The following is a 27,631-nucleotide window of genomic DNA, read 5'->3' as shown; positions in this document are numbered from 1 at the left end:
CGGAGCGGACTGCCGTAACGAAAGGGTTATGTTGCTTCGCGAAGAGTATTCGGCAAAGCAATGTGCTTAAGAAAATTTATTATCCCCAAAAACATTCTCCGGAAAACCCTTCTCTAGTTTCAGACCGTACTTCTTACCCATCGAATTGTCTTCATTCTCCGGACCTTTGCGCAGAGTTCTTTAGCGTCGCGTCGCCGCGGGCCATTGTCGGATCTCTGGCGACAGTGACCACCTACGGTGAGGCCATATATACTCCACCTTTTTGGGTTTTTCCGGGGAACAAATAACCGAAGTGGGCCTTGGCTTTTCGGGCGGTCCCTTTACTCCAGCGCGTATTTCGACAACCACTGAGCGTTCAAATTTTGGAATCTAGGCGTCCGCATGCAGAGGGCCACGAACTAATCAAATTTCTTCAGAAAATAAGCGTCACGTCTCCGCAACAGCGTTAAAGTCTCTTGTTCAAAATAGACAACTCAGAACCAAAAAATCAATCGAACGGTTAACATCGAAACAGAACGAAGATCGAACCTAACGTGCAAGGTCCAATTCGTTAATCATCCTATCTCAATCATCGTAAAAATTCCCGTGATCCGTGAGGACATGTTCACAAACTTGTCCCGAGGTGCGCGATCTCTTCGTCGTTCTCATTCTATTAGGATTGTACGCGAAACTTTCCTTTCAATCGCAGGTTCAGCAGGCCTAACTGCCGATCCTCGCCTTATTAATTAACATCCCCACCTTCGTTTCTGCAAATACGGAACTGTTAGGACTAATCCATAATCTAAGAATTATAACGCTAAATTTTAATTGGTATACTCTCTGCAACGATCTGGGTGTTCTATTTCTTCCTTATTTCAAATTCTGTTTATTTTTCCTCGTGTCTCTGCATGTCATCTAGCACCGTTAAGGGCGCTCACCACTCTAGCGATTTTGTAGGGCCTCACGGGGACAACGATTCCGAACGTATTTCTAAACCGATCGAGCATAACGAGTGCTCATATCGAAAATAAAATGTTGACCTGTGTTTATATGGGAGCAATTTTGGCACACGCCAGTTGGACGCTCCACCTAGAGTCGGCAACGGTTGCTAAGGAATGCCCAAATTCCTCGCGAGAAACTTGAAAATCCTGAAAAAGGTGCTCCACGGGGACAACGATTTTGAGCGTATTTCACAACCGATCGAGCTTAACGAGTGCTCGTTTTAAAGATAAAATGTTGACGTGTGTTTATATGGGAGCGATTTTCGATCAAGCACCTCCTTCCTAGTTAAAAGGGCATTGAAATTATGTCGTTGCACTTTTTTATATGAAAATGACCACTTATCGAAAATCGCTTCCATATAAACACAGGTCAACTTTTCATCTTCCATATGAGCACTCGTTAAGCTCGATCGGTTTAGAAATACGTTCTGAATCGTTGTCCCCGTGAGGCCCTGCAAAATCGCTAGAGTGGTGAGCGCCCTTAATTCAGTAACGTATTATGCTCATATTAAATTGATGTATAAACAGAAACTCTAGCGCTTCGCTCTTTTATCTACTACCGCGGTCCTTTTAGCCCATGGTTTATTTACTTCTAGGAACTCCTGGTCCTATAGCCCATCTTTTTTATGGTCCCCACCTAAGCCTCCTTAAACAACATTAACTTTTCCCTTTGTCAGTACTCATTAACCAATCGCCTTCGATTATAAATCCCACTTTTATTTCGCTATGCCTATCAGCGAACGCTTTGCATAAAACTCCGCCCTAGAGGACAGCATCCGAAAACGCTTTGAAAAGGAGTCCTTCTGGGCACAGTCAGAATCTCCTAAGATCTCCTGCGAATCACTTCCTCGTGAATCGATCGAAATCCACTCTCGCCAGTGGTCCGCATCTCCGCGCTACTTAGGAGCACGCGTCCGCCTCTCACCTAACCGTCACTACTAGTTGTTTGTTTAAGTTTGTAAAATCTTTAAAAGTGTTAGAAATAAATTCTCGTGATTGTTCAAGCTTTGCACCCGGCACCGCTTCCATTGTTCCGAATCTTCGATTCCTCGAACACATTCGTTCAAATTAAAACAGTTGTGATTCGGCATACTCTCGTGTGCATCGCCACGACAGGTTAAGAACGCTTCTTAAGGTGAAGTGAAACCCCCTTTAAATCAGTCGATTCGAATACAACACTTTTTTTTAAGGATATTAGACCAAACTGTCCGAAACTTTGACACATCACTCCTGATCATCTAAGAATTGTCCTGACACATTCAAAATTTGGATTTCTTGGAAAAATTTTTTAACTTAACCCAGACCAGAACCAAAATGGCGTCGAGCTCTCATATTTCGATCAATATACAATTATCGAAGCGTCTGATATGAGAAACGAGAGGGTCAGGACAATTTTACGACAATTTAGGACACTCTGGTAATCGATAAACTCGCATTTGAACGGGATAAAGGCAAAAAAAGTGTTGTATGCGCTTCTATGCTAAATCGATGGGAATACGAGGTCTCGAAGTGAAAATTTAATTGACCTGGAAATCACAGATGGCGCAAGGGGGTCCCTCTGCAATCAATTAGGGCCCCAGAAAGAATGAATCCAGAAGATTTCTAGAGTTTTACTTCGATTTTTTTATATTTATTGTACGATAACGACAGGTGGAGTATGCCATTTGGTACAATACCCAATATAATTCGATCCAGCTGTCAATATAAAAACGAACGTCGGCAACGTAGCCATTTAAAAAAATCTTCTTTATCGACGTCGATCAAGTTCCTCGACGTGTTTCATTTCACCTTAAAGCAGGCATGTTTCACTTTAAACATCTGCATGTTACGAAAATAATACAGATAATTAATCGAATGATTACTGTTTTTTACCACAAAGGAGATAGAATACTTGAAGGACTGGCGTTAAAGTTTGCAGGGTTGTCAACTTATTCACGATTTACGTGTAAACTTCGTGGCTGCGGTGGAACAAAACGGCGAAGTCTTCCGGAAGACTTCGCAGCCGTACGAAAAATCGCCCGACCTTTCCGCCGAGTCTGAGGTGTCGCTGCGGAAAAATCGCAGCTCTCCGCACCCGGGGCTTCAAAAGCGACGAGGGGAAAAAATGCAGAATCGCGGCCGAGCTTTCGCGGGAAGAGAAATCACCAGTGCTCCAACACCTTTCTGATTTACGGGCAGGTGACGGGACGAGTTTACTCGCGGAAGCGGGCACGCGAGGGTTTAAGCGGTCGTTTAATGGAGTGACTTTTTCAAAATGTCCTCGAATTTTGTCCTCTCGTCCCGAGGTCGCGACCGGAGGCAAGACGATAATTCGAGAAACGAGAAGTTGTATGAAAACCATTTCTATGTAAATCATATTCCGCCCTGGGCGCTCTGCGGATTGGTTACGAGCTTATGACAGATCGATTCTTTTTCTCCGGTTCTCTTTTTACGACAAGTTCGCGTCCGCGCCGTTACGAACGCCGATAGCTAACGAGCGTGGGAGTTAATCGCTTTGCACTTCGAAAAGATGCAAATTGGCTTCTGTTCTTTTCGCGCCGCCATCGACGCCACGTACGATTTCGTCGTCATCAAAGTTTCATGTTCGCTCGGCGCACGTGGTCAATTGATTTACAGTTATTACTTCAAGACACGTGAGTACAATCTGGAGTAACTGTGACAAAGCATTCCACTCTGCATATAAAGTTTCTGCGATACTTCGTGCAGGCGACGTTAGCGCCTACTCGGGTGTGCTATGTTCTTGTTTGCAGGTTTCTTCCGAATTGTAAATTTTTATGAAAGGACAGGGACATTGGATACCGTTTCGAAGACTTGGTAGGATTCTCCTTCCCTCGTTGGATGGTAGGAGGAGGATCTAAATTGACATAGAAGGAGAGCTGCAATTAACACTAGATTGTCGGAACGAGTCAGTTTGACTTATTTATAATTTTATTGCTATATATATATATATAGAAAAACTTGAATAATTTATTTTTAAAACATATGTTGGTTTTTAATAAAATTATGAAATGTATACAAATGCTAATTCCTTCCTCTCCCCACTCCTTCTAAAAATCCTTATGTGCTATACCTATTTTGACGGATGTGAGTCAAATTGACTCATTAAATATTTTTATAGTTGGTCGTTTTACACACATGTAACTTATTTCTTGTCCATAGAAATTTTTTGTAAACATTCCGATTCGATAGTTTTCATGTTCAAAGTTGTCAATTTACTAGTTAGATATCTATTGCAAACTTGCACATTCAAAATTGTGAAATTATTTGTTACGTCTTTTTTGTTGAAGGCTTTTATGAAAGCTCTGATAAAAAATTCTTTGTGTTCTTCCATTTCGATTTATGGCATTGGAGAGAATAATGCATTTTTAGTAACACAACAAAAAATAAATTTTATAAATTATTTTTGAAGAATTGTTGCGTACCAAGGTAATTTCAGAATTTATTTATAAGATGTGGTTGCTATTATGACTAAAAATGTAAGAGATCTTGAGTTGCGAAAAAAAACTGACCCAAATAAGAGGAAACCAATCAGATATCGAATCCGATGCATCTGATACTGAACTAGATGAAATAGAGAATCAAGCTAATAGGATTGAATTTTCGAGCAGTGAAGATGAAGATCTTCATCATACAGCTCTTAAAAAAAGAAGAGCTTGTTTTCTATCTGAAAGTGAATCAAGTACTAGCGATAGTGATCGTTATATAACTCTTGGCAAAAAAAGAGTACGATATATTCCTGATTTTGAAACCGAAAGTGAATTAGACCCTGCAGATAGATCTGATAATGAAGAAATTTCAACACAAAGAGCGGCTGATGGGACATTATGGGAAACATTGAAAGATGGTAAAAATACTGATAGATTTTCCGGTCATACCAAATTTAAAGACGTCTCAGGGCCAACTTCCTACTCCGAAAGAAATATTATACTTGGTACTGTAAAGAGTGCTTCCAGAATATATATGTAGCAATTGTTTTGAATAGTTTCATTAAAATCAAATTTTATTATTTTTTTTAAACTCAATTTTGATGTTTGAGCCAAATTGGCTAATTTCAGGCAAAATAGGTATATACCCAACATCCAGCAATCTAGTGTTAATGGGAAAATAAAAAAGATCTTTGGCGATGGTTATAAGAATAAAAAAAAGTGAATAAAAATAAATCATGTTGGAATGTTGAGATTGGGATTCTGAATAAATCTGTCACTGAATAACCGAAACCGTCATAGAATTGATGACGAGCGAATGAAAGCACGAATAACCCGCTTCTAAACGCCTGAGACGTTTAATCCGCACTCGAAAGAAATTCTACTGATGATTGCAGATTGAGAATATGCTTATTTTCAGGCGTGAATGCATTTCTCGTAGAAGCGGCCACCACATAGAAATAGATCTTTATTAACACATTCGCGACCGGCACATTTTATCCGTTTCAAATACTGAGTACCGGCGAAAATAATGAAATTCTGAAACTAGTTGCCGCAAACTTGTATCGTGTATCGTTATGGACGTGATTCACGTCAGCGGCAATCAGGAATAGAATTTAAAATTACGTGAATTCACGACAGCGGCAATCAGAAATAGAATTTAAAATGACGTGAATTCACGTCAGCGGCAAACCAGGAATAGAACTTGAAAGGACGTGAATTCACGTCAGCGGTCGTGAATGTGTTACGAGAAGTCAAACTGCTATCCACATGAAGAAGAAAGAATTTCTTGAAAGCGAAAACGTTCTTGAGGATGTTTTCAAGGCGAAATAAAACTAGTCCTCAGGTGGAAGAAATCCATAGGTGAATCGTCATGAAATTTAGGAGACGAACGAGTGAATTCTGGACGCCTGAGGAGGTGTCTTGCAAGTGAAGACAAACTCGAGGATGCTTGCAAGACGAAAACAATCTCGGCCTCCGGCGGGAAAAAAAAGCTACCAGATTCACTCAAACCTTTTTTGATGATTTGACAGCATGACGCTCCGCAGCCACCCACAAGACGCCGACGTCACTCAGCCTGCCAGTCTCAGTTGAAGTTCCTTGCTCGCATGCACGAAACTTACAGGTCAAAGTTCTAGAAATACAACTTTATGCTCGCACTAACGAAATGCATCCGAGGACTCTCCACGAAAGACTGACAACTCAAGGCCAACATAAAGGACCCGAGCCGTGCAGAACCTCGTTTCCGTTCGAGAAAAACCCAAATGACGCGCGACCAAGGGACGGCTTAGTGCTTTTTAAATAGATAAGGGGAGGAAGGAGAGGGGTCACAGAAAAATATGACGTAGTTTCGAACGGATACAGTCTTACGTTGTTTGACCACCATTTTATTATCACGATCTAAATCGATACGATACATTACACCGAGAACTATAATGCAATCAATTTACACCTCAAATAATAAATATACGTTAACTAGCTTTATATAGCAATTTTCAATTTTCGTCGAATTTTTTATATCATAGTATAGATTACCCGCAGATGCTATATTCTGCCTGTTGTGTATACCTCGCTGCATCAGAGTAACATCGGTTCTACTGTCACCTCACGCTTTACGATGACAAAATTTGTGACCACTTGTAATATACTGCTTATAAGTATTCATAGCAATCTGACCATTGACTAAATAAATATAATATGAATAATAATTTGTTTTCATTCGATCGCAATCATTCCTGCTACCTGTTTAATCAGCATGTGCTCTTATCGGTAGCAGACTCTACATTCTAAAACAATAGTTCGAAGCGATTCGAGCATGACTTGTTTAAAAAGTACATATATACATTACTGGCGTGTACATATTTCCACCGCATTGGAATGGTTTGCAATGGAATTTCCGAGATCCGCTTCGCTGTAGTAAATATCTGACAAAACTCGGGTTCATCGAGCGTTCTTCCTTTCCCGGGGCAGCTCGCAGTTAAGGGAGATGTCCCGCCTTTGTCTTGACGTTGCCCCGAAGCGTCGTAGATGGCACAGCTTCGAGAGAGTTTCCACCATTCGAGTATATCGCCCTCTTTCCTCTCGTTTCCTGGTCCTTACTGGCCCCATTCTCCGCGAGTCTGTCCCTCTTCCACCTTTTGTGTTTTACGCTCGTCAGCTTTCCTTCACCCCTTTCTCTTTGCGTCCTTTTATGGCATTGAACTTTCTACACTGACCTCACCCACTTGCGCTTTCTTCGTACGCTCGACATTCCCGATTTCTCGGATCTGTCCACAATTTAGCTCTCATAAAATGCAGCTTCCCAATCTTCTCGCACTTCGTTTACCAATTCTGTGAACAACATTATTTATGCACTGTTTAAATCAATGTCACGGGATGACAGGAAAGACGATAAACGCCTTTGATTAGTACGAATACTTTATCGACTAGGGTGTCATGTGTAATGTAAATCGATCTGGGAATATCAAGTACTTCGCAAGTGTTAAAATGAAGATCTAGCTTCTCCTCGTGAAATGGTATTTTAATATCAAGAGCCACAAAACCGTGTGAATATGAAATATTAAAATAAATAATCATAGACTGAGCGCGTTTTGTCCAGTCTTTTCGTGGTAAAAAGTTTAAAGATTCATATGAAACCATCGAATGCAAAATTTTATAATCTATGTAATTCAGCGGCTGGTGTCACTTGATAGGTATTTAAAATATTTATTTAATAACAGATTGGATACGCGGGTTCAGCGTGTTCTATTGCGCGCGAAGATATTAATACCCATCCCGTGTTTAATGTGTTAATATAATTAAAAACGTTAAATAGAAGGTTCACGAGTGTTATCAAATATTATTATTTCTTCCTGCATGATGGAAATATTGATTTTATACGTAATGAGAGTTGTACCAACGATTTCACATTAATTGCGAGCATTAGTCTTTCGCTATGAAGAGGATAGTACAGATCGAGGTAAAAAATGATACCGAATACACGTTTCACTTCCCATATAATGGATTACGTTCATATGAAATTTCATTAACCGTATTAATCAATTAGCTGTATGTATACGTCTTCCTCAAAAATACAAAAATTAAACATATACATCACCTTCAATAACAGGAATACGTCATTTTCTTAAATCAAGTAATACGAATACATCAATTTCCCCCATGAATGTTTTGATAAATTCAATTTCCCCAATTTCCGTGTCTTCTTGAAACTAAAATTCGACGTAAGTTACTTCCCACGTGTTTTTTTTTTATATTATAGTGACGAAAAAGATATATACAAGCAATGACATTTCGCGGAAAGGAAAATAGGCGGGAAAGAAAAAGGTGATACAAAGGGATGAAGTGAGTGCTTGGGGGAGTTTCTGCCATCGTGGAGCGCTGGACAAAGTTTACGCGGCACAAGCACGACAGGTAATAACGTTTGAATGGGGGAAGCCAACCGTAACGTTTGGTTGAGCGTAAGGACGATGACTCGAGGAACGATCAAAGAGAGCTCGACTTTGCTTCGGAAAAATGACAATTTGTTGAATGCCCGGGAAGCCTTCAGCCGCTCCGAGAAGGCTTTCCACGGGTGTGCGACAACTTCTGGCAATGACGTGAATCGAGGATGACTCGATGAAAACCGTAAAAACATCTCCGCACTTTCCACCTCTTTCATCCGAGTGATAACGCGAGCACATCACGCGGAAACATGACGGCCTGTGTATCCGAATCGAGACCGCATCGTGAATTAATATCCATGAAAACGCATTAAAAGTAACGCAATGAAAGCGAACGCGCTCACTCGGCACATTGCAAAATCGAGCGAGTCGTATTATTCATATTACGTGAAAGATGTTCCGAAATGAATAAACCGAGCAACGGTAGTAAACAAAGGGCCTGACAGCAATTCCAACGACTGTAAATTAATTTAAAATTTGTTTAATGTATCAGTTACAACATGATGGCAAACGAATCGATTAACCCTTTGCTGGCGAGTGCTGCAGATAGCAGCCCAATAGCCTGTATAATGGAAAAGTTTCGTCCGCAAAGGGTTAAATCCTGCGAGCCACGCAGGACGGCGAATTATGACGCGTTATCGATACGGATTTGCGATGCATCGTTGTTTTCTGCCCCCAGGGGCCTTAATTTCACATTGAGTCGTAAATATCATTTGCAGGAGAGAAACAGGCGCGTCGAGAGTCGCGAAATACGACCCCGTGACTTTGGCCCGGAAAATTTTAATTCGCAAAAGTTTTGGCCCCGTCGGGGGTAAAACGGATCCAAGCGGTCTCGCCGTGAAAAAAATAAAAAATGGAATTACGCGAAAAGGATTACCTCCTCTTGTTTCTTTTCAAGCGGAATTTCCAGCAGGAACTCGGAAAAGAGGGAGAGGACGAAAGAGGATAGAGAGAAAATGCGTGACACTGCTAACGGAACTATTGTCCACTACGGGGTGGTGGGCTCAAAGGAATTTTTTCCCGCCCTTTCAAATATAACGAAATAACCCCATTTCATTGAAGTGCCCGAGCGAACACTCAAAGTAGCAGACCCCGAGAGTTCCAGCCGAAAATGTCTCGCTCATGGCATTACGGACAGGCTCGTAATGGCATTTCCCCTAAAAGGGAATAGACGTATCGCGTCTCCCGTCAAAGAAAAGACAACCGTGAAATGGTATCTCTGAAACCCGACCCTCTTCGCAAAAGTTCTGCCTCGTAGCCGTGCAATTCCAAAAAGTAAATAAATAAATAAAAACACCCTTAACTTTTTTAAGACCGACAGGGTACAGGCATTTTTTATTCATTAATTTCACCTTTCCTTTCTCCTCCGATTTCTCGTATAAGCGGAGAGAAGAGCAGTAATTAGAGCTGCTAAACGAACCTACCTTTGTAAAATATATCATTCTAGACACCACGGATACGGTTATCCCTAAATATCACGTATAAAAGGCACAAGCGTATGCTCTTACACTCGAAACGGACGCTCTGTAAAGGTGACACTGCGTTAATGCGCTGGCATCGTCAAAGCTCTGACTCCGGGGAGATGTTTTCGGCTCTTTTGAAAACGTTAGACAACATTTCGTTCGACGAGTGGTTGCTTTTGCAGGTTCAAAGAGGACACGGAGTAACCCGACACGGATCCCGGCCGAAAAGCATCCCAAAGTTCTCCCTGGATTTCATCTTTCCAGGGGAGAAATAAACCCAGGAGCATAACGCTCGAGTGGTTACCTGCGAGGGAACGCGGGATGGTCCCTAGAGCCCAAAGTGGACCAATAAAATTCCAATAAATCTCTTATCTCCCTCCTGGAGCTGTCCTTTCGACTCCGAGGAAAAACAAGGTCCCGGACCGGTCCGATATATCCTGCGGGGTCCGAGCCGTGACGTTTCGCGGCCGCGACCGAGGCACTTGTTTGCGGAGACGCGAGAGATTGGATTTTCGTCTCTTTACTCGGCAGATTGCTGGGTGCGTGCCTCGTTTACCGAGTAATGGCTCGCGGCTTGTTCACCGAAGGGGAAGCGGCGTTCATTCGATCAATATTCGGAAGATCGGAGAGGGAAGAAATTCATCAAGATCCGTCTCGAAGTTTCGCCACACATCTCGGAACGACTTTCCGTCAACCCTGAGATCCAGCTATGCGTTTACACTTTTAATACGGCACGGGATGCCCGTAGGCGATACAATTTGATCACAATTTTTTACCGGAAGAAAGCTGGCAATTGGAGCCTTCCTAATGAAACGCTTTAAGAAAATTTAGGGTAATAAGGCTCGTGTTTATTTTTTATTATAGAATAAAAGCGCCAAGTTTGTGGCTCCCTCTATCAGTTAGTAGCATAATCAAGAATCCATTGTGTATGTGTCGGGGCTGTGGACGAGTCCATGATAAATTGAGAGCGATGAGCAATATTCCAAAGTGAAATTTAAAAAATTTGGGTGCAGCGATCAAGCTTTGTGTCGCAAAGTTTCGCGATGTCTTTCCAGGAGGTACATAGTACCTTATATGTTTCTCTATACCGTCATATTAGTTTTGTTGAAAAGTTTTGTTGTTTTAGAGATCATTACCTCAAACTGTAAATTACGCCGTATGGGTAATAGGGCCCGGCATAGGGCAACATAGCGCGACCAAAGGTTTCTCTCAAAAAGGATAAGAGACTATGACTAGTTGCAGCAAATACAACATCGTAAGAAAAATTGAGAAAATACCTGAAGAAAAACGAAGCCTAGTACCTCAAAGAACACCGAAAACTGGTACCGCAGCTTTTACCAACAAAATAGGATCGCCGATATGCGGTAATGTGGCTTGTGCAAGAAATGACTTCACCAAGAATGCCTGAACACAGTATTCGAGGGTCTTGATGACGTAACTTGCCGTAATTTTGATAATTAATGTACATCCTCCCACCGATGTCCTTGGGACTTATTACCCCCAAGGGAAACGAAGCTCAGAAGAATCATCCTAAAATTTCTTAAAATTACATTTTTGTTTAGAATTGTATTTTATTTTTACAGTTTGTGACTGTAATAAACATTCTTCGTGTATACTCTACTCATTTCCCCATCCAAAAATACTGTATTAGTTTTTCAGGCCTTTTAAGTAATGGTGGGCCTTATTACCCTAAAGTACCTTACTCGCGGCAGCGATACGAGCTCACGGAGTTCATGGAATTTTATTGGGCCAGAAACAAAGCCGCCAACCCTGGCTCGAGAGCCATTTGAAATTACCTTCGAAGTATGGCATCGATGCCAGAAGCGATAAGCGTCGGAAAAGCTCCATCACTGGCACGAACTAAAATCCCAGGATGTAGGTGGTAAGTGTACCGGGGTGAGAGTTATTCGCATTTGCGCTTTCAAACTAATATTGACTCCTACGCGGTAATGGGTCCCGGTTAGGGGCATAAAAATCGACTGCCCTGGATTTTCTCCTTCTTCAAGGAGAGTGGTTTCGGAGAAGGTAATTCCGCGTTGCTAATCGAATCCGCGAGCACGGCCCGAAGACTCGATGGCATCTCGGGCTCGGCGCGCGGATTAATTATCCGGTTAACCGGTTAATAAACGACGCACCGCCCCGACTAATTCCCCGGCAACAATTTTCCCGGGCCCGAGTCGCGGAACGTCGAACGGAACGCGAAACACTGAAACGCCGGAAGAGTTTGCTTTGGGTGGCCCGGCACGAGTCGACGATCAAAGCATTCCGCACTTGAACCACTCCTCCGACACTCGTACGGAAGCGCGCGCGTACAACTCGCGCGAACGCGGACGAACACGCGCGAATGCGCGCCGGGACGCGCGAATACCTGACCCCTGCCGCCTACTATCCGCCTACTATCCGCCCACTATTCGCCTAACTACCGCCCGTGTTTCCCGCAGCGCTTTGCAACCCCCGCCAACTTCCCAACCTTTCTCCCTTTGCCGGGAGTTTTTAAGCACCGTAAAGGCGCTCCCTCGGTGGGGCCGCTAAATGTCTTCGTTAAGAGTGGCGCTAATTGAAACGACCGATGCGACCTCGGCTCGCGAAGACTGACTGTTCCTCGCGCGGGGCAGAATTTTTTTTATTCGGTTGGGATGGTACGAAGAATGGAGAATAGGGAATTCTTGCAAGTATCTCATTGGATAACGAAAGAGTATCGGCGGTTGAGTTGCGTTTCGACGAAGTCCGAGGCAACGTCTCTTGGGCGGAATCAAGAAGACAATGTGATGAACGTATGACCGATTGCACCAATATTCCAATTAAAATCTTTAATCAAGGATTATTTAACGGGTAATTAGAGTTAATTGCCCAATGTCAGGTGGTTACCTAACAGCGGATTTTAAACTTACAAAGAAACATTCCCAAGTGTCCGCCCCCGATCTTATTGATTTCCATATACGTTGAAGAACACAAAAATCTAAGAGACTCGTGTTCTTTTATATCTGCAATGGTCCACATTTAAGGGGTGAAACAACCCCCCAAAGTTAGGGGAATATTCGATTTTTATAACAATTTTCGTAGAAGCAATGGAGGGACTTCGACGAAACTTGGTATAAACGTATTCCGTATAAGGACGGTGAAAACACAATATTGTCCAGGGATGCTTCCCCCCCCCCAAGGGGGTGAACTACCCTTCAGGCGACATTTTTTACTAATATCTATTAAACAAGCACTCCTACTTAAGTTCCACTTACGCCGTATGATTGCTCACAAAAAATGAAGAAATACGTGTTTTTTGCTTTTTGCCAATAAACATTTACACATCGGTTGTAAACAATGAATGTAGATAGTATACGGGTATATTTCGACTAGCTATGTTGGATTATATCGTGTCCAATTCATTGTACATAAATCTTGTGAACGTGCTTATTCCTCAAAATGTCGTTGGTTTTCATAATATGCAATTATTTACGAATATCGCTAACTCTATTATCGTAAAAACAGTAAAAATCCAATTTTACCGTTTCACCAAGGAAATTGTATTACTAGTTGGAAACGGATGATGACTGCGTCATCGGAACTGTTGCAAAACTATTTTAGTCTCTTCAACTTTATTTTAAATTTATTTATAAATAATTGCATGCTATGAAAACCAAAGACATTTTGAGGAATAAGCACGTTCACCAGATTTATGTACAATGAATTGGACACGATATAGTCCAATATAGCTAGTCGAAATATACCCGTATACTATCTACATTCATTGTTTACAACCGATGTGTAAATGTTTATTGGCAAAAAGCAAAAAACACGTATTTCTTCATTTTTTGTGAGCAATCATATGGCGTAAGTGGAACTTAAGTAGGAGTGCTTGTTTAATAGATATTAGAAAAAAATGTCGCCTGAAGGGTAGTTCACCCCCTTGGGGGGGTGTAACATTGCTGGACAATATTGTGTTTTCACCGTCCTTATACGGAATACGTTTATACCAAGTTTCGTCGAAATCCCTCCATTGCTTCTACGAAAATTGTTATAAAAATCGAATTTTCCCCAAACTTTGGGGGGTTGTTTCACCCCTTAAATGTGGACCATTGCAGATATAAAAGAACACGAGTCTCTTAGATTTTTGTGTTCTTCAACGTATATGGAAATCAATAAGATTGGGGGCGGACACTTGGGAATGTTTCCTTGTTAGTTTAATTCTTATTGGTGCAACGCAAATGTCGCCAATCCGAGATCAACTGATCATAGTTAAGAAATTTTGCGTAATCGGCTGTTTATGTCGCTGTCGTTGACTGAGTCTTCTGAAATTAGATGAAACGAGAAGTTGCATAAACCTGTAAACAGGTTATGCAGGAAATATTGAGAGGCAAGAGCTATCAATTGTTCTTCTATATGTAAAAGTGTCAAGTATTTGATAAGGTGGTACTCGGTCCTACGATATAAAATCGCGTTTCAATTTCGGCGATGATCCGATTAAACTCAAGATGAAGCATCATATGCATAATCGATCGGTACACAAAATTGCTCGACGCGGATCGTGCGGTTGCAGGGACACTGATTGTATCTAGAATGGCGTACGTTAAAACAATAAGCCAAAATTCACGAGTGGCTTCGCCGGAAGCGTTCGTTTTGTTGAGAAGACATCTATAAACCTGGCTTCCTAGTAGAAGCCGAGTCGAGGGAGTGTTCTCTCAGGAAATCATGGATTTTAATGCTCGAAATTACGAGGAAATCAGCTGGAAATTGCAAGCACACATCACTGGATATCGTTGGACATCACCAAACATTGCCACAATTTTATGACAGATTGCCACTTGTCACCGAATCTCATTGTTGTTCATCATATGAAATCAAAGATAATCGGTTCTTAAGGTAAAGTGAAACCCCCTTCAAATCAGTCGATTCAAATACAACACTTTTTTTAAAGGGTATTAGACCAAACTGTCTGAAACTTTGACACATCACTCCTGATCATCTAAGAATTGTCCTGACACAATCAAAATTTGGATTTATGGAAAAATTTATTTAACTCAGCCCAGACCAGAACAAAAATGGCGTCAAGCTCTCATATTTCGATCAATATACAATTAGGGGAAGGCTCTGATATAAGAAACGAAAGGGTCAGGACAATTTTACGACAATTTAGAACACTCTGGTAATCGATAAACTCGCATCTGAACGGGATAAAGACAAAAAAAGTGTTGTATGCGCTTCTATGCTAAAACGATGGGAATGCGAGGTCTCGGAGTGAACATTTAATTGACCTAGAAATCACAGATGGCGTAGGGTGATCCCTCTGCAGTCAATTAGGGCCCCAGAAAGCATGAATCCAAAGGATTTCTGGAGTTTTACTTCGATTTCTTTATATTTATTGTACGAAAACGACAGGTGGAGTTTGCCATTTGGTACAATACCCAATATAATTCGACACAGCTGTCAATATAAAAACGAACGTCGGCAACGTAGGCATTTAGAAAAATGTTCTTTATCAACGTCGATCAAGTTCCTCGACGTGTTTCACTTCACCTTAAAGAAGGGAATCGTTTTAACTGATTTCGGAGAGAACAGCCCCTCGGGCCGAGCATAAACACGTGGCTGCTTTGGCATGTAAATTAACTGCAATGTGCCCCGATGTCGATCGACGACTCCTTCGGTGTAGCTCGACTTGGTTACTTCCAAAAGACGAGAAAAATTTGTCCAAAGAATATCCGAGTTTTGGATTTCGTGTACCGACACATACGGCGAATGTTTCCCATCGAACGACGTGAAATACGAATCGTTGACGAATTTGCTGTAGGTAGATGGTCCTACAGCCACGCTGGCTTTCATCGCCATTTGTTTCCTTGGATAGATACGAAATGGAAACCCAGCCATGACCAATGGAAAATTGATTATAGATTTTCCAACCTGTAGTTTAAACACGTGTCATGGTCCATGATACGCGTATCGAAAAGTACATTTAGTTGCATACGTCCGTAGAGACGACCGAGTGCCTCCGAATAATGGTATCGAAAAGTAACATGGCAGAGAACGCCAAAGTGGAGTGCCGCAACACATTTCGACGGCCAAATGACAAACTGGTAACAGCCCTTTGTCGATTCCTTTTTTGTTCCTATTTAACGCCGTAGTACAACGTGTGACGCGCTATACCGATATTCGGTTGTTATATAATCACTTACTCCTTCTCAATAGATCCGTTAATATCACATAGTGAAAACATTAATTTAATAACTCGTTTAAGGTACGACTTCCTCTTCCTTCAGGAACTCATAAATATGAGTTTCTAAGAGGGTGTGGTATTTTCGATCCCAAGAAAGGAAAAGGCAATTTCAATGCAAGTATGATAATGCAAAGGACGTAACGGAAGACTGGTTATTAACACGTGTAAATTGTAGGACAGGTTATAAACAAGCCAGCTATCGGTCGTTTCCAGACATAAGAGACCCATACTATCTTTGAATGAAGAAGTACTAAAAACCAGAGACGACTGTTTATGAAGATTGTATTTTGCAACTTATAAAATTGATGAAATTCAACGTTAACGCAGGAAAGGGTTTATTTGCAGCAAATGATTATCGCATAAAAAATATTCGCCACTGGTAAGTAAATATAGCACTCACACTCTGCAGATAATTCCCGAGAGCATTCGGTGAAAGCTGCAAAATACAAAATGATAGTAATTCCAAACCGCACACTCATTTTAGGAGATAGTCTTCCGAAATTGTAAGCTCTTTTTTTCTAGATTTTAATGCGGTGGTTTTAATCTAATGGCAACGATACTTTTTATTGATTAAAACAGGAAAGATTTTTATGCATTAACCGAAGAAAAAATAATCATGTAAACGCTAACGAGAATTACCGTACGTAACATTCTCGAGTCGTTAGACTCGAACTTTAAGGTGATGTGAAAGTGGCGTCGAAGAGATATTGTTTATAAAACTTTTCTCCCACCTCGGTTTACGGAATAGTTTGACACTTTACAACGTGAATGAGGAGACTATAAGGAAGGTCCTGAGACTCGTGAAATTTCAATTCTTTTCAAATTTGTTTATAGGTATTTTAAAAATAGTTTGTAAAAAATGAACTTTCACGAGTTTCAGGACCTATCTTAGAGCCTCCATATTCACGTTTTAAAGTATGAAACGATTTGAGACACCCAGTTCGTGGAAAAGTTTTATGAACGATTGAGCTTTCGGATGCCACTTTCACATCCCCTTAACGTGGAAACGTTCGGAGAATTCGATCCCCTTATGCATTGAAAGGGTTATATGCAGTGGTCATAGGCGAAATCCAAGAATTTTCTTCATAACTGAAATGCATTTTTTAATCGAAAACAGAGCGTGATTTCATAGTATAATTATTGAACTTGATATATCATTTTCTTTGTCAAGATATATTAAAAAATTGGCGAGGTACAGCAATTCTCCGAAAAAGTTTTTTTTTTGCGGTGACCACGATATCTCAAAAAGTATTTCACCGATCGGCTTCACATTTTCAGAGCTCATTCTACACACGGAGTACTGCTGAATGAACGAAGGATTTTTCGAAATTCCGATTTTTACCAAAATGGCAGGGGGCACTGAAAAATCACTTTTTTCGTCTTATAACATTTTCGTTTTTCCTTAATAAAACAGCAAATTTTCATAGAAAAGAGGAATTCGTCGTTCATTCAGCAGTCCTCCATTTATAGAATAAGCCCTAAAAATTTTAAGCCGATTGGTGAAATACATCTTGAGATACCGCAACCGCAAAAAAAAAAACTTTTTCAGAGAATTGCTGTACCTCGCCAATTTTGAAATATATAATATCTTGCCAAACAAAATTGTATATTAAGTTGAATAATTGTACTATGAAATCACGCTCTGTTTTCGTTTAAAAAGTGCACTTTAGTTATGAAAAAAATTCTTGAATTTCGCCTATGGCAACTGCATACAACCCCTTAAATTCTTGGAATTGACAAGAGGACGCATTTCCGCGCGAAGTGGTATTGAGAGTCAAGAATTTAGCGTTCTTTGGAAAGACTCACAGATTCGCGATCGAGCGCGATCTGGGAGAATCTGTAAATGCCATATTTAACGGAGCGATAGAGGCGCTCTTAAGGTGAAGTGAAACATGTCGAGGAACTTGATCGACGTCGATAAAGAAGATTTTTCTAAATGCCTACGTTGCCGAAGTTCGTTTTTATATTGACAGCTGTGTCGAATTATATTGGGTATTGTACCAAATGGCATACTCCACCTGTCGTTTTCGTACAATAAATATCAAGAAATCGAAGTAAAACTCCAGAAATCCTCTGGATTCATGCTTTCTGGAGCCCTAATTGACTGCAAAGGGACCGCCTGCACCATCTGTGATTTCCAGGTCAATTACATTTTCTCCCCGAGACCTCGTATTCCCATCGTTTTAGCATAGATGCGCATAAGACACTTTTTTTGTCTTTATCCCGTTCAGATGCGAGTTTATCGATTACCAGAGTGTTCTAAATTGTCGTAAAATTGTCCTGACCCTTTCGTTTCTTATATCAGAGCCTTCGATAATTGTATATTGATCGAAATATGAGAGCTCGACGCCATTTTGGTTCTGGTCTGGGCTAAGTTAAAAAATTATTTCCAAAAATCCTAATTTTGAATGTGTCAGGACAATTCTTAGATGATCAGGAGTGATGTGTCAAAGTTTCGGACAGTTTGGTCTAGTACCCTTAAAAAAAAGTGTTGTATTCGAATCGACTGATTTAAAGGGGGTTTCACTTCACCTTAATGACCGTTTCAATCGATAGCCTGCGAGGCTACCGCGGCACGTGCGAAATCCTGTCGGCTTTCTCATTCCGCGATATGATCGAGATTTCCGAATGACAGAATTTATAAGAACCGCCGGAAAGCGGCTTTTTATAATATTTCCGAGCGACGGGACGCTAAGCCGCGTCCCCGATTTCACCTGGTCACTCGGATGAGCGCGTTCCATCATGGCATTTTATTTCGGACATTCGAACCAATTATTGAAATCGACCTCGACAGCCGCATAAATGAGAACGTCGATTATTTCACGCTCGGTGTTTGGTTTGACGTTTTTAGGAGTGCTCGTTCTTCCGCGGACGCTGTCGACTTCCGGGACGCGCAAGGCCCACCGTACGAACCAAATGAGGTCGATTATATACCCTCGGTGAACGTAATTTTAACGAGAATTATTAGAGATGATACGAAGAAATGGCGTTAGTAAAACGAAGGTTCACGCGTTAATCACTCATTATCGGTTCGTCGCTTGCGTGGCCAAATCGATGCTTTCTCGATAATATTTCGTCTATGGTCTAACGTCGCGGTATCTACTAGAAATGTTGGATTTTGTACGTGTTTCCTAGTACGCCAAACCAGGAATCGATTACGGCAAAGCATTGGTCTATACGGCAAGTTTCATAACTTCGTGAACATAGAGATATCGTGTACTTCTAAAATATGCCATCAAAATTTGATAATTGAACCCGTATACCACGCATAACCCAGTTTGGTATTGGTTACATAAAGAGAATGTAATTTTTTAAGTATCATCGAAACTCTAATGGACAAACGAAGCATTTCGACACGGTGGTTCCATGTCCGCGGATCATTGGGACTGTTCGGGCAGAGAGGTACACGAAACGGTGTAGGATGGATCAAGGATCGATCGTTAACATAAGAATTTCCGTATGGGGCTCTTAAAGACCATCGAGGAGCATCTCGGGAAACGCCGAAATATCATAGGAGACGAGGAATTCGGGAGTAATTGGAGTTTCAGAGGAGGCAGCTGGTATTCCGGGGGAAATTCTCTGATCCGTGTCGAGTATCGAATTGAGCAGCCATTGTACGCTACTATGGGTACTTATCGCGAAATGGCTCAATCGGATGAACTCAGCTCGATCGTCAACAATCGTCGGGGCGAATTTCTGGAAGGGGTGAAACGAAACTTGCTCCACTCACCCCCGCCCCCGTGTACCCAAATCTCCCGACGCGACATCGAACGTAGTCCGGAGAAATTAAATGTCATTAAATAAAAGAGCCATTAATTCTCGAATCTCGCCGGAGTGCCTCAACTCCCCGAGCCGGTGTTAAGGCTTCTCCCCCGGATAGGGAGCTCCGTCTCAATTCCATTAAGCCCCTCGAAGCCGGCCAAGAATATCGGACATTAATTAATCTCGGGCCGAGACTCGGAATTACGAGGCGGGACACTTTCTCTAGGTAAACGATTGAAAGCGGGGCCACGCAACGACATCGCTACTCATCACGGGCGACAGAGAAGGTACGAAGGAAAGCAGTCCGCGGTGAATAGGGCCGAGTGGTTCGCCCCTACCCCCCGTAGGGGCGCGAGCCCCCGCGTTGAAAGCGCATCCCCGTCGTTTGCCCGCGGTCCCTTTTTGCTCCTCTCGGTTGCTCGCACGCGGCTACGTGCATTTGCAGCCGGCACTGCATACCACGGGCCCGCGCCATCGAATTTCCTCGACGCATTGTCCGTCCCGCTCGTTAATCTCAATCTTCGCGTGGAACCCCGCCGTTTCTCGGCGAGGACGCGTTTACGTCCGAGACGTGCTCGCTCCTCCTCCCGGGACGGTCCGTCCACGGTTCCGTCGTACGTTTAGGCTCGCGCCCTCGTCAATCTCAATTTTTCCCTAAAAGCGTCATCGCTCATAAACGCCGGACTCGCTCGAGGCCGAGAAACGGAACTCCCGTCCGACCCAAGGAAGCCGACGGGGCCGTCATAAAGCGCGCGCCGCGAGGCCAATCTCGGACAGGGGATGCGCCCCCGATAGGGGGCGATCGGACCCTCCTTTCGGCGCTAAATATCCCGGATTTTACGACGGCCCATTGTGTCTCGGGTCGCCGTCGTAATGGGTTACAATCTTTATTAAGGTGAAGTGAAACCCCCTTCAAATCAGTCGATTCGAATACGACACTTTTTTTTAAGGGTATTAGACCAAACTGACCGAAACTTTGACACATAACTCCTGATTATCTAAGAATTGTCCTGACACATTCAAAATTTGAATTTTTGGAAAAAATTTTGTTATTGGGAATTTATTATTGGGAAACTCTAGCTCTTGATGCGACGTTCGATTAGAATTTATAAATTCGTAATTAGCTTCGTTGCGAGGCTGAGAAAGTGGCTCGGTGTATCATATGGCAAATTACAATACGCTTCTCTCTTCGATTTTCGCTCGCGAGCGGCGGAGTACGTAATGGGCGATTAGGATGGGTACCGTCTCGTTACACGTATGCACATCGCACTGGTACCACGTGATATCTGCATAAACCGTTGGAGAGTTGACTATACAGAAATTGGATTCAATGCTCTTCTTGAGGCGAGGAAGAGATCTTCGAGAGTTGAATTAAGGTGAAGTGAAACCCCATTCAAATCAGATGGTTCGAATACAACACTTTCTTTAAGGGGTATTAGACCAAACTGTCCAAAACTTTGACACATCACTCCTGATCATCTAAGAATTGTCCTGACACATTCAAAATTTGGATTTATGGAAAAAATTTTTTAACTCAGCCCAGACCAGAACCAAATTGGCGTCGAGCTCTCATATTTCAATCAGTATACAATTATCGAAGGCTTTGATATAAGAAACGAAAGGGTCAGGGCAATTTTACGACAATTTAGAACACTCTGGTAATCGATAAACTCGCATCTGAACGGGATAAAGACAAAAAAAGTGTTGTATGCGCTTCTATGCTAAAACGATGGGAACACGAGGTCTCGGAGTGAAAATTTACTTGACCTGGAAATCACAGATGGCGCAGGGGGGTCCCTCTGCAGTCAATTAGGGCTCCAGAAAGCATGAATCCAGAGGATTTCTGGAGTTTTTCTTCGATTTCTTGATATTTATTGTACGAAAACGACAGGGGGAGTTTGCCATTTGGTACAATACCCAATATAATTCGACCCAGCTGTCAATATAAAAACGAACGTCGGCAACGTAGGCATTTAGAAAAATCTTCTTTATCGACGTCGATCAAGTTCCTCGACGTGTTTCACTTCACCTTAAGGGCTCACGAATCCGGCTGTTAAAAGCGGCGGGATGCGCCCCTAGTTTACCCGCGGCCGGCCACGGAATGTCGCTCTCCGTAAAAGTCGGTTTATGGGTCTCCTCCCCGGCCGACGGGGTCGACGTCTCCGGCATTGGATTTATCGTCAGCCGCGATTAATTACTCCGCTCGCAATAACCTAAGGAGGACGCGCAAGCTTTCCGAAGGCTCGGATGCTTCCTTGGACGCGGGGAGTTATTTGCAATTGAAATTAGAGTTGATTTCCCACAAGAGTTGAAACGGAGCGCGCGCAAAGTTCGGTCGAAACGGAGTCGAGGGGCACAACGGAAGGTGGTTGTTGCCGATGACGTCGCGAGACGCGGTCTAAACTCAACCGCGATGCGATATCATATCCTGCTCGTCCGATTCGCGACGTGCCGATTAATGCTACGGAACTTCGGCCTTAACTTCTTAATTAACGTTGATTCCTTTTGAGAATTGAAACGTTATATAAATAAATTTACTTTGTCGACTTTCGTCGGTGTCGACGCGTTTCGATAAGTAAATCCAAACAGCGTCTACAAAGATACGAAAGAGGTAATACGCTTGAAAAGTTCCTTCTGCCGCTAATTTAAATTCGGACTAATCGCTCAATCCACGAACAAAGAGATTTTATAGAAGCGCGGTAATGGAGCAAATCCCCAGCTCTTTCCGGATTTGGATTCGACTGTCCCGACTTAAAGGCTCTTAAATCTTCCTGCCACCGCAAGCGTATAAGATTAAAGTGACGAATGCTTCTACGAATTAACGTTAATCTAAAAGCGCGTGGACTAAGGATAAAGATCTCGGGCGTTTTAAATTCCCAAGATGGAAATTAAACGCCTCGAAATTGAACGCAACTCCTCTAACGTATTGGTAAAATAAACGCTACTTATTAACCTGCGATTCTCAGAACTCTGTTTCGACGAAATGAAAGACAATTATTTTCACAAACCGATGACGGTTCGAATTAAACTATTCGTTACCAGCGAATCCAGCGGAAAGTTTCATTTCAAAATTACAGTTTCAACGTTAAGACAAGCGTTCGACGAAGAAAAATACGTCGAGTTATCGAATTCGAGGAAACACCTACAGTTTGCCTCTTGCAGAGCTCAAATATTTAGGTCTCTTTGAAGGGTCGAGGGACCTTTTTGCGAGATCAGAATAGTTTGAAAAAAACCTGTTACCCTGTTTTACCCTTCTTATCGATCATCGGCTTTCCCTCGTCTACTCTTTCTACTCTGTTAAGGTGAAGTGAAACCCCCTTCAAATCAGTCGATTTGAATACAACACTTTTTTTTAAGGGTACTAGACCAAACTGTCCGAAACTTTGACACATCACTCCTGATCATTTAAGGATTGTCCTGACACATTCAAAATTTGGATTTTTGGACAAAATTTTGTAACTTAGCCCACACCAGAACCAAAATGCCGTCGAGCTTTCATATGTCGATCAATATACAAATATCGAAGACTCTGATATGAGAAACGAAAGGGTCAGGACAATTTTACGACAATTTAGAACACTCTGGTAGGCGATAAACTCGCGTTTGAACAGGATAAAGGCAAAAAAAGTGTTGTATGCGCTTCTATGCTAAAACGATGGGAATACGAGGTCTCGAAGTGCAAAATTTAATTGACCTGGAAATCACATATGGCGCAGGGGGGTCCCTCTGCAGTCCATTAGGGCCCCAGAAAGCATGAATCCAGAGGATTTCTGGAGTTTTACTTCGATTCATGATATTTATTCTTCGAAAACAACAGGTGGAGTTTGCCATTTGGTACAATACCCAATATAATTCGACCCAGCCGTCAATATAAAAACGAACTGCGGTAACGTAGGCATTTAGAAAAATCTTCTTTATCGACATCGATCAAGTTCCTCGACGTGTTTCACTTCACCTTAAATAGGTATGGATTCGTGGCACCAATGGTTTGCTGGAGGAATAAGACGAATATCGGCCGATTAAAAGAACTTAATCCGACGCGAGACATCCACGTATCCAGCAAATCTCAAGCCTTGGTTCTGGTTCCCGGTTGTGTCGGGAGTTGTCCTGCCTTAAAGGCTACTTAATCTCCTGCCACCGCAGGCACCTAAGATTAACGTGATGGATGCCTGGGCGTATCACCGCTAATCCGGAAGCGCGTGGACGAAGACACGAGGGGTTCCGTGACTCGGATAGCTCGTACTCGCAAATCCGCTAGAGCGGATAATCCGCGATTCCGTACCCGGGGAAGCGTCGTCCGCATCTGCGGATCGAACCCGCGTCGACCTTGCACCTGCCACGGCCGACCCCGGCTGACGACTTCGCGCCAAACTCGAGACGAACGCGAACAGTCGATATCGCGTCACGAGGGTCCCCGGCATCTGTAAAAAGCTGAGGCTGCTGGTTCCGCGGGCGACGCCAGCGGTAATCGTTATCGAGCGACTACGGGAGAGCGGTATAACTCGTTTATCGCGCGGTTTCGATGCTTTCGCGAGTCTTCCCACTTCCGGCTCGAGCGGAACGCCGCCCACCCCCGGGGCACCCAAATCACTCGGAAGGAGGACCAGGTCCTATGAAAATGCGCGGGGGTGAACTGGCGTTCGATAAAATTCGCTTTACGACCCCCGACCGGACCCCTCGGATCCAATCCCGCGGGCATGCATCCTGTCGTGGGCGCAAACGTCCTTAAGGATCGATCTGACTTTTCCACCGAGTCGACGGGTCCTCGGGTCGCGTCCTCGTTCACAACAGGTACTGTCGGGTGTACACGGAATTTCTAGGCTCTTCCGAAGACTTCTCTGTGGGTGGCCGGGGGGAGGTCGGCACGGAAATTGACATCGGGAGAATTCTTTCCGAGTCGATTAGTCAAACCAAATCTTGGAGTACGTTCGAGATGATTGGAAGCTAGGCAGATTAAATTATGGGATGCTCTATCGTTCGAAAGGGTGGTTTGGGACCCACTTATCGTAAATCTCGTGGAATGAATAATGTTTAGGAGAGAATTTTATAGAGATTTGAACAATGTATTAGGTCTTTTGTGAAAACCAACGTTCGCGTTTTGGATGTTTCACGTATGTGCGACGACACGTTGAAAGCAAACCTTCGACGTAGTGATTAAAAGGTCGTCGGTTCGGTGGTCTATGGATCTATTGGTGTCATGGAGTATATCACGCCTCTGTTATGATCCTTCCGCAAGTCCTAACGATTTGTGGTGGTATCAAAACAGGGATGCTATATGTTTCACTACCGCGACGATAACTTTGGCACTACCGTATTGCTGACCCGATAATGAAGTATACAGCCGAACGTTGGGACTTGTAAGCACATGAAGCACGATCCGTTGCAGGCATAAATTTCCACGTTCTACCCAAAGGTGCATCCGCTCTAGTTAACGGTTTCTCTGCTCGCTCTGAATCTACAGAAATTATGATACGTTTATTCGCACGTTGTTTTCGATTAATTTCATCAAAATTACGGTAATTTCTGTTAAAAAGGCACCACTGTCACCCTGCACACCGCGTCTCCTTCAAACAAAGTGATTCAAATTGCTATTGATAGCGACATTGAAATATCTACCAATTTATAAGTTAGAAGTCAAAAAGCGAGAGCAATTCAGCGTGGAGGAAACAAAAGAATATATTTTTGCCTCTTGAGACCACGAGACTCGTAGACTTACACATGATATGTGATAAGATATCCCGGGCGCAGAACGCACGTCGAAAGATTTACAAAAATTCTCTTGTCGAAATAAGATTTTTTAATATTTTTTCAACCGTTCCTGCTGAAACCTCGCTGTTAAAATTAGCGAAGGTCAAATTACATCGAAATTAATATTAACGGTATTCTAAACATTAACATTCTTAATGAGGACTACAATATAATAGAAATATCATGTATGGTACCTCAGAACACGGGGGTCGTCTTGGACACCGTAACGTTTCATCTATTCCAAAATCGTGCAATCATTGCAGAACTGATCTCAGCCTTATCGTCCCAGTGCTATTTGTAAATAACCCTTTCAAAGAACGATTGTCTACTTCATAAGAGTAAACTTCGAAATCGAGGATTTCTTGTCTCGTCAACGTTTCTTGTAGGAAAGTGCCACCGAGTGTGCTTAGATCCAACGAAATTCTCGAAGGTTCGATCCAACGTAACGACTATAAAATTCTCTCTTGAATCGGGGCAATCCTTGCATCTCGGAGACTCACCGTCCGCCTCAGGACAGTCCTGACGGTCTCGACCTCCTGCGTGGGCCATCGGGAGTACACCACCCCGCTGAGCAGCAGGACGAACACGGCCAGACACACGAACCAGGCCAGGACGTTCTTCGTCCTAGCCAGGAGTTTCTGGGCGGTCCTGGTGGAGATGACCTCCTGGGTCGGGAGCTCCAGCTTCTGGGCGCGCCTCAGGATGTCCTGCAGCCTCCTCTTGGCCTGCTCCACGTCCGGAACCCCCATTTCGTAGCGCCGCTACGACCCTCAGCTCGCGGTCCGCACTTTGGCTTCTATTCCCGAACCGGTCCCGCTCTTCTTCAGGAAGCACCCATAGGTACCCCCGAGGCGAGCTCTGCTCCGGATGGAAACGATCCGCCCGTCGTCTGGAAAATACGAAACCCTTTGTTTCCGCAAGTCAAAAGGTAACGACCTGGTTCTGCCACCGAGTCGCTGTCTGGAGAGTCTCGGGCTTCGATTTAGGATTGCCATCCCGTTCACCGGTGAAAATATGGACCCTCGTAGGCGTCGGGGTATTAACGAGGAATTTTCAGGGCAAGAGAGCGTCGGAGCCGAAACTTCGTACGGAGTGCTCGGGATATAGACGACTGAACTGCCCGAGTTGGGAAGTGGAATGCGTTTTGGATTCTTGTCGAAGGTCCGTGGGTGACCGAGGTGGGTCGGCTCGGTGGCGGGGCCACGAAAGGAACGCTCGATGCGGAAGATTGCTCCGCGTGGGCTCGATAAGCGAATGCCGGGAAAACGTGTACAATTTCGACAGACGTGTATTGCGGGCATGGGTGAACACTTGGTGCATCGACGCGACAGGATTTTAATGAGGAATTTTCAGACCGACACCTGCGCTTTCCCAGCGAAACTCGTCGGGAAATGTCCGGGATGAAAACGTTTGAATTATGTGGATCCGAGGAGCCGGGTGTGGGAGTAAACTCTGTTTATACGTGGTTATTCTTTGGTTGTGGGTTTTACGAAAACAACGCTCTCTCTTTGTTTGAATAATGCGATCGTTTAAAGTACTCCGTTTCTTGCGCGCTTGCAAAAGAATTTAGAACCCGACTACACCGTCCTGTGACCTAAAATTTACTCACAGGTGAACAATAAAATTCATTTCACGTAAACAGAGCGATATAATTCTATTATTAGTTAAAGTCAGTCGAAATTACGACTTTTAACGTAAACATTGATATTTTATAAGCTCTAGGTGTAGTTGCTGAATATTTATTTGGACGATGTGCCCGTGAGTTCTCTAATTAAAATTTATAATTAACTAAATCGCGTAGTTGCGGAAATTTACGAATCAATTTCTGCCTTGACCGTAAATATAATACTTTATATAAAGCTATCACTCTAAGCAGGAGCGAATTAATAACAAAAGTAAAACTGCCATGACGTATCGATCAAATTCGAACCTCGTACACGAATTATCACAATTCTGACAATAATGCTCGCGATTAATCGACGAGTCGTATTCATTTCACTTCGCGATCTGTTTCAACCTAACTTAGACTTTTTACAAAATGTCCATTACAATGTAAAACAAACTACATGGATCGCCATTAAATACTTCATGATTGAAACAAACCATGCAG

At 42.9% G+C, this 27,631-nt stretch overlaps 1 protein-coding gene across 2 annotated transcripts; it reads right to left on the bottom strand.

The window, feature by feature from the left end:
* Nucleotides 1-6,371: 6,371 nt before the first annotated feature.
* On the bottom strand, nt 6,372-26,270 carry LOC105697028. Of its 2 annotated transcripts, none has more exons than XR_001103772.1 (2): nt 11,603-11,982; nt 6,372-7,234 (listed from the first exon to the last, which is right to left on the bottom strand). XR_001103772.1 is itself a non-coding variant. In XM_012419967.1 (2 exons), the coding sequence occupies exons 1-2, from the start codon at nt 26,268-26,270 to the stop codon at nt 7,226-7,228; spliced, it is 258 nt and encodes an 85-aa protein (XP_012275390.1). In that variant the 3' UTR covers nt 6,372-7,225. The 2 variants fall into 2 exon arrangements, 1 of the variants encoding a protein (XP_012275390.1); XM_012419967.1 differs by lacking the exon at nt 11,603-11,982 and adding an exon at nt 26,022-26,270.
* Nucleotides 26,271-27,631: the final 1,361 nt, after the last annotated feature.

Source organism: Orussus abietinus, unplaced genomic scaffold, assembly GCF_000612105.2.
Source record: "Orussus abietinus isolate OABI.00-Male unplaced genomic scaffold, Oabi_2.0 scaffold180, whole genome shotgun sequence".
NCBI classification, from domain to species: domain Eukaryota; kingdom Metazoa; phylum Arthropoda; class Insecta; order Hymenoptera; family Orussidae; genus Orussus; species Orussus abietinus.
This window is presented reverse-complemented; position numbering and strand designations above follow the sequence as displayed.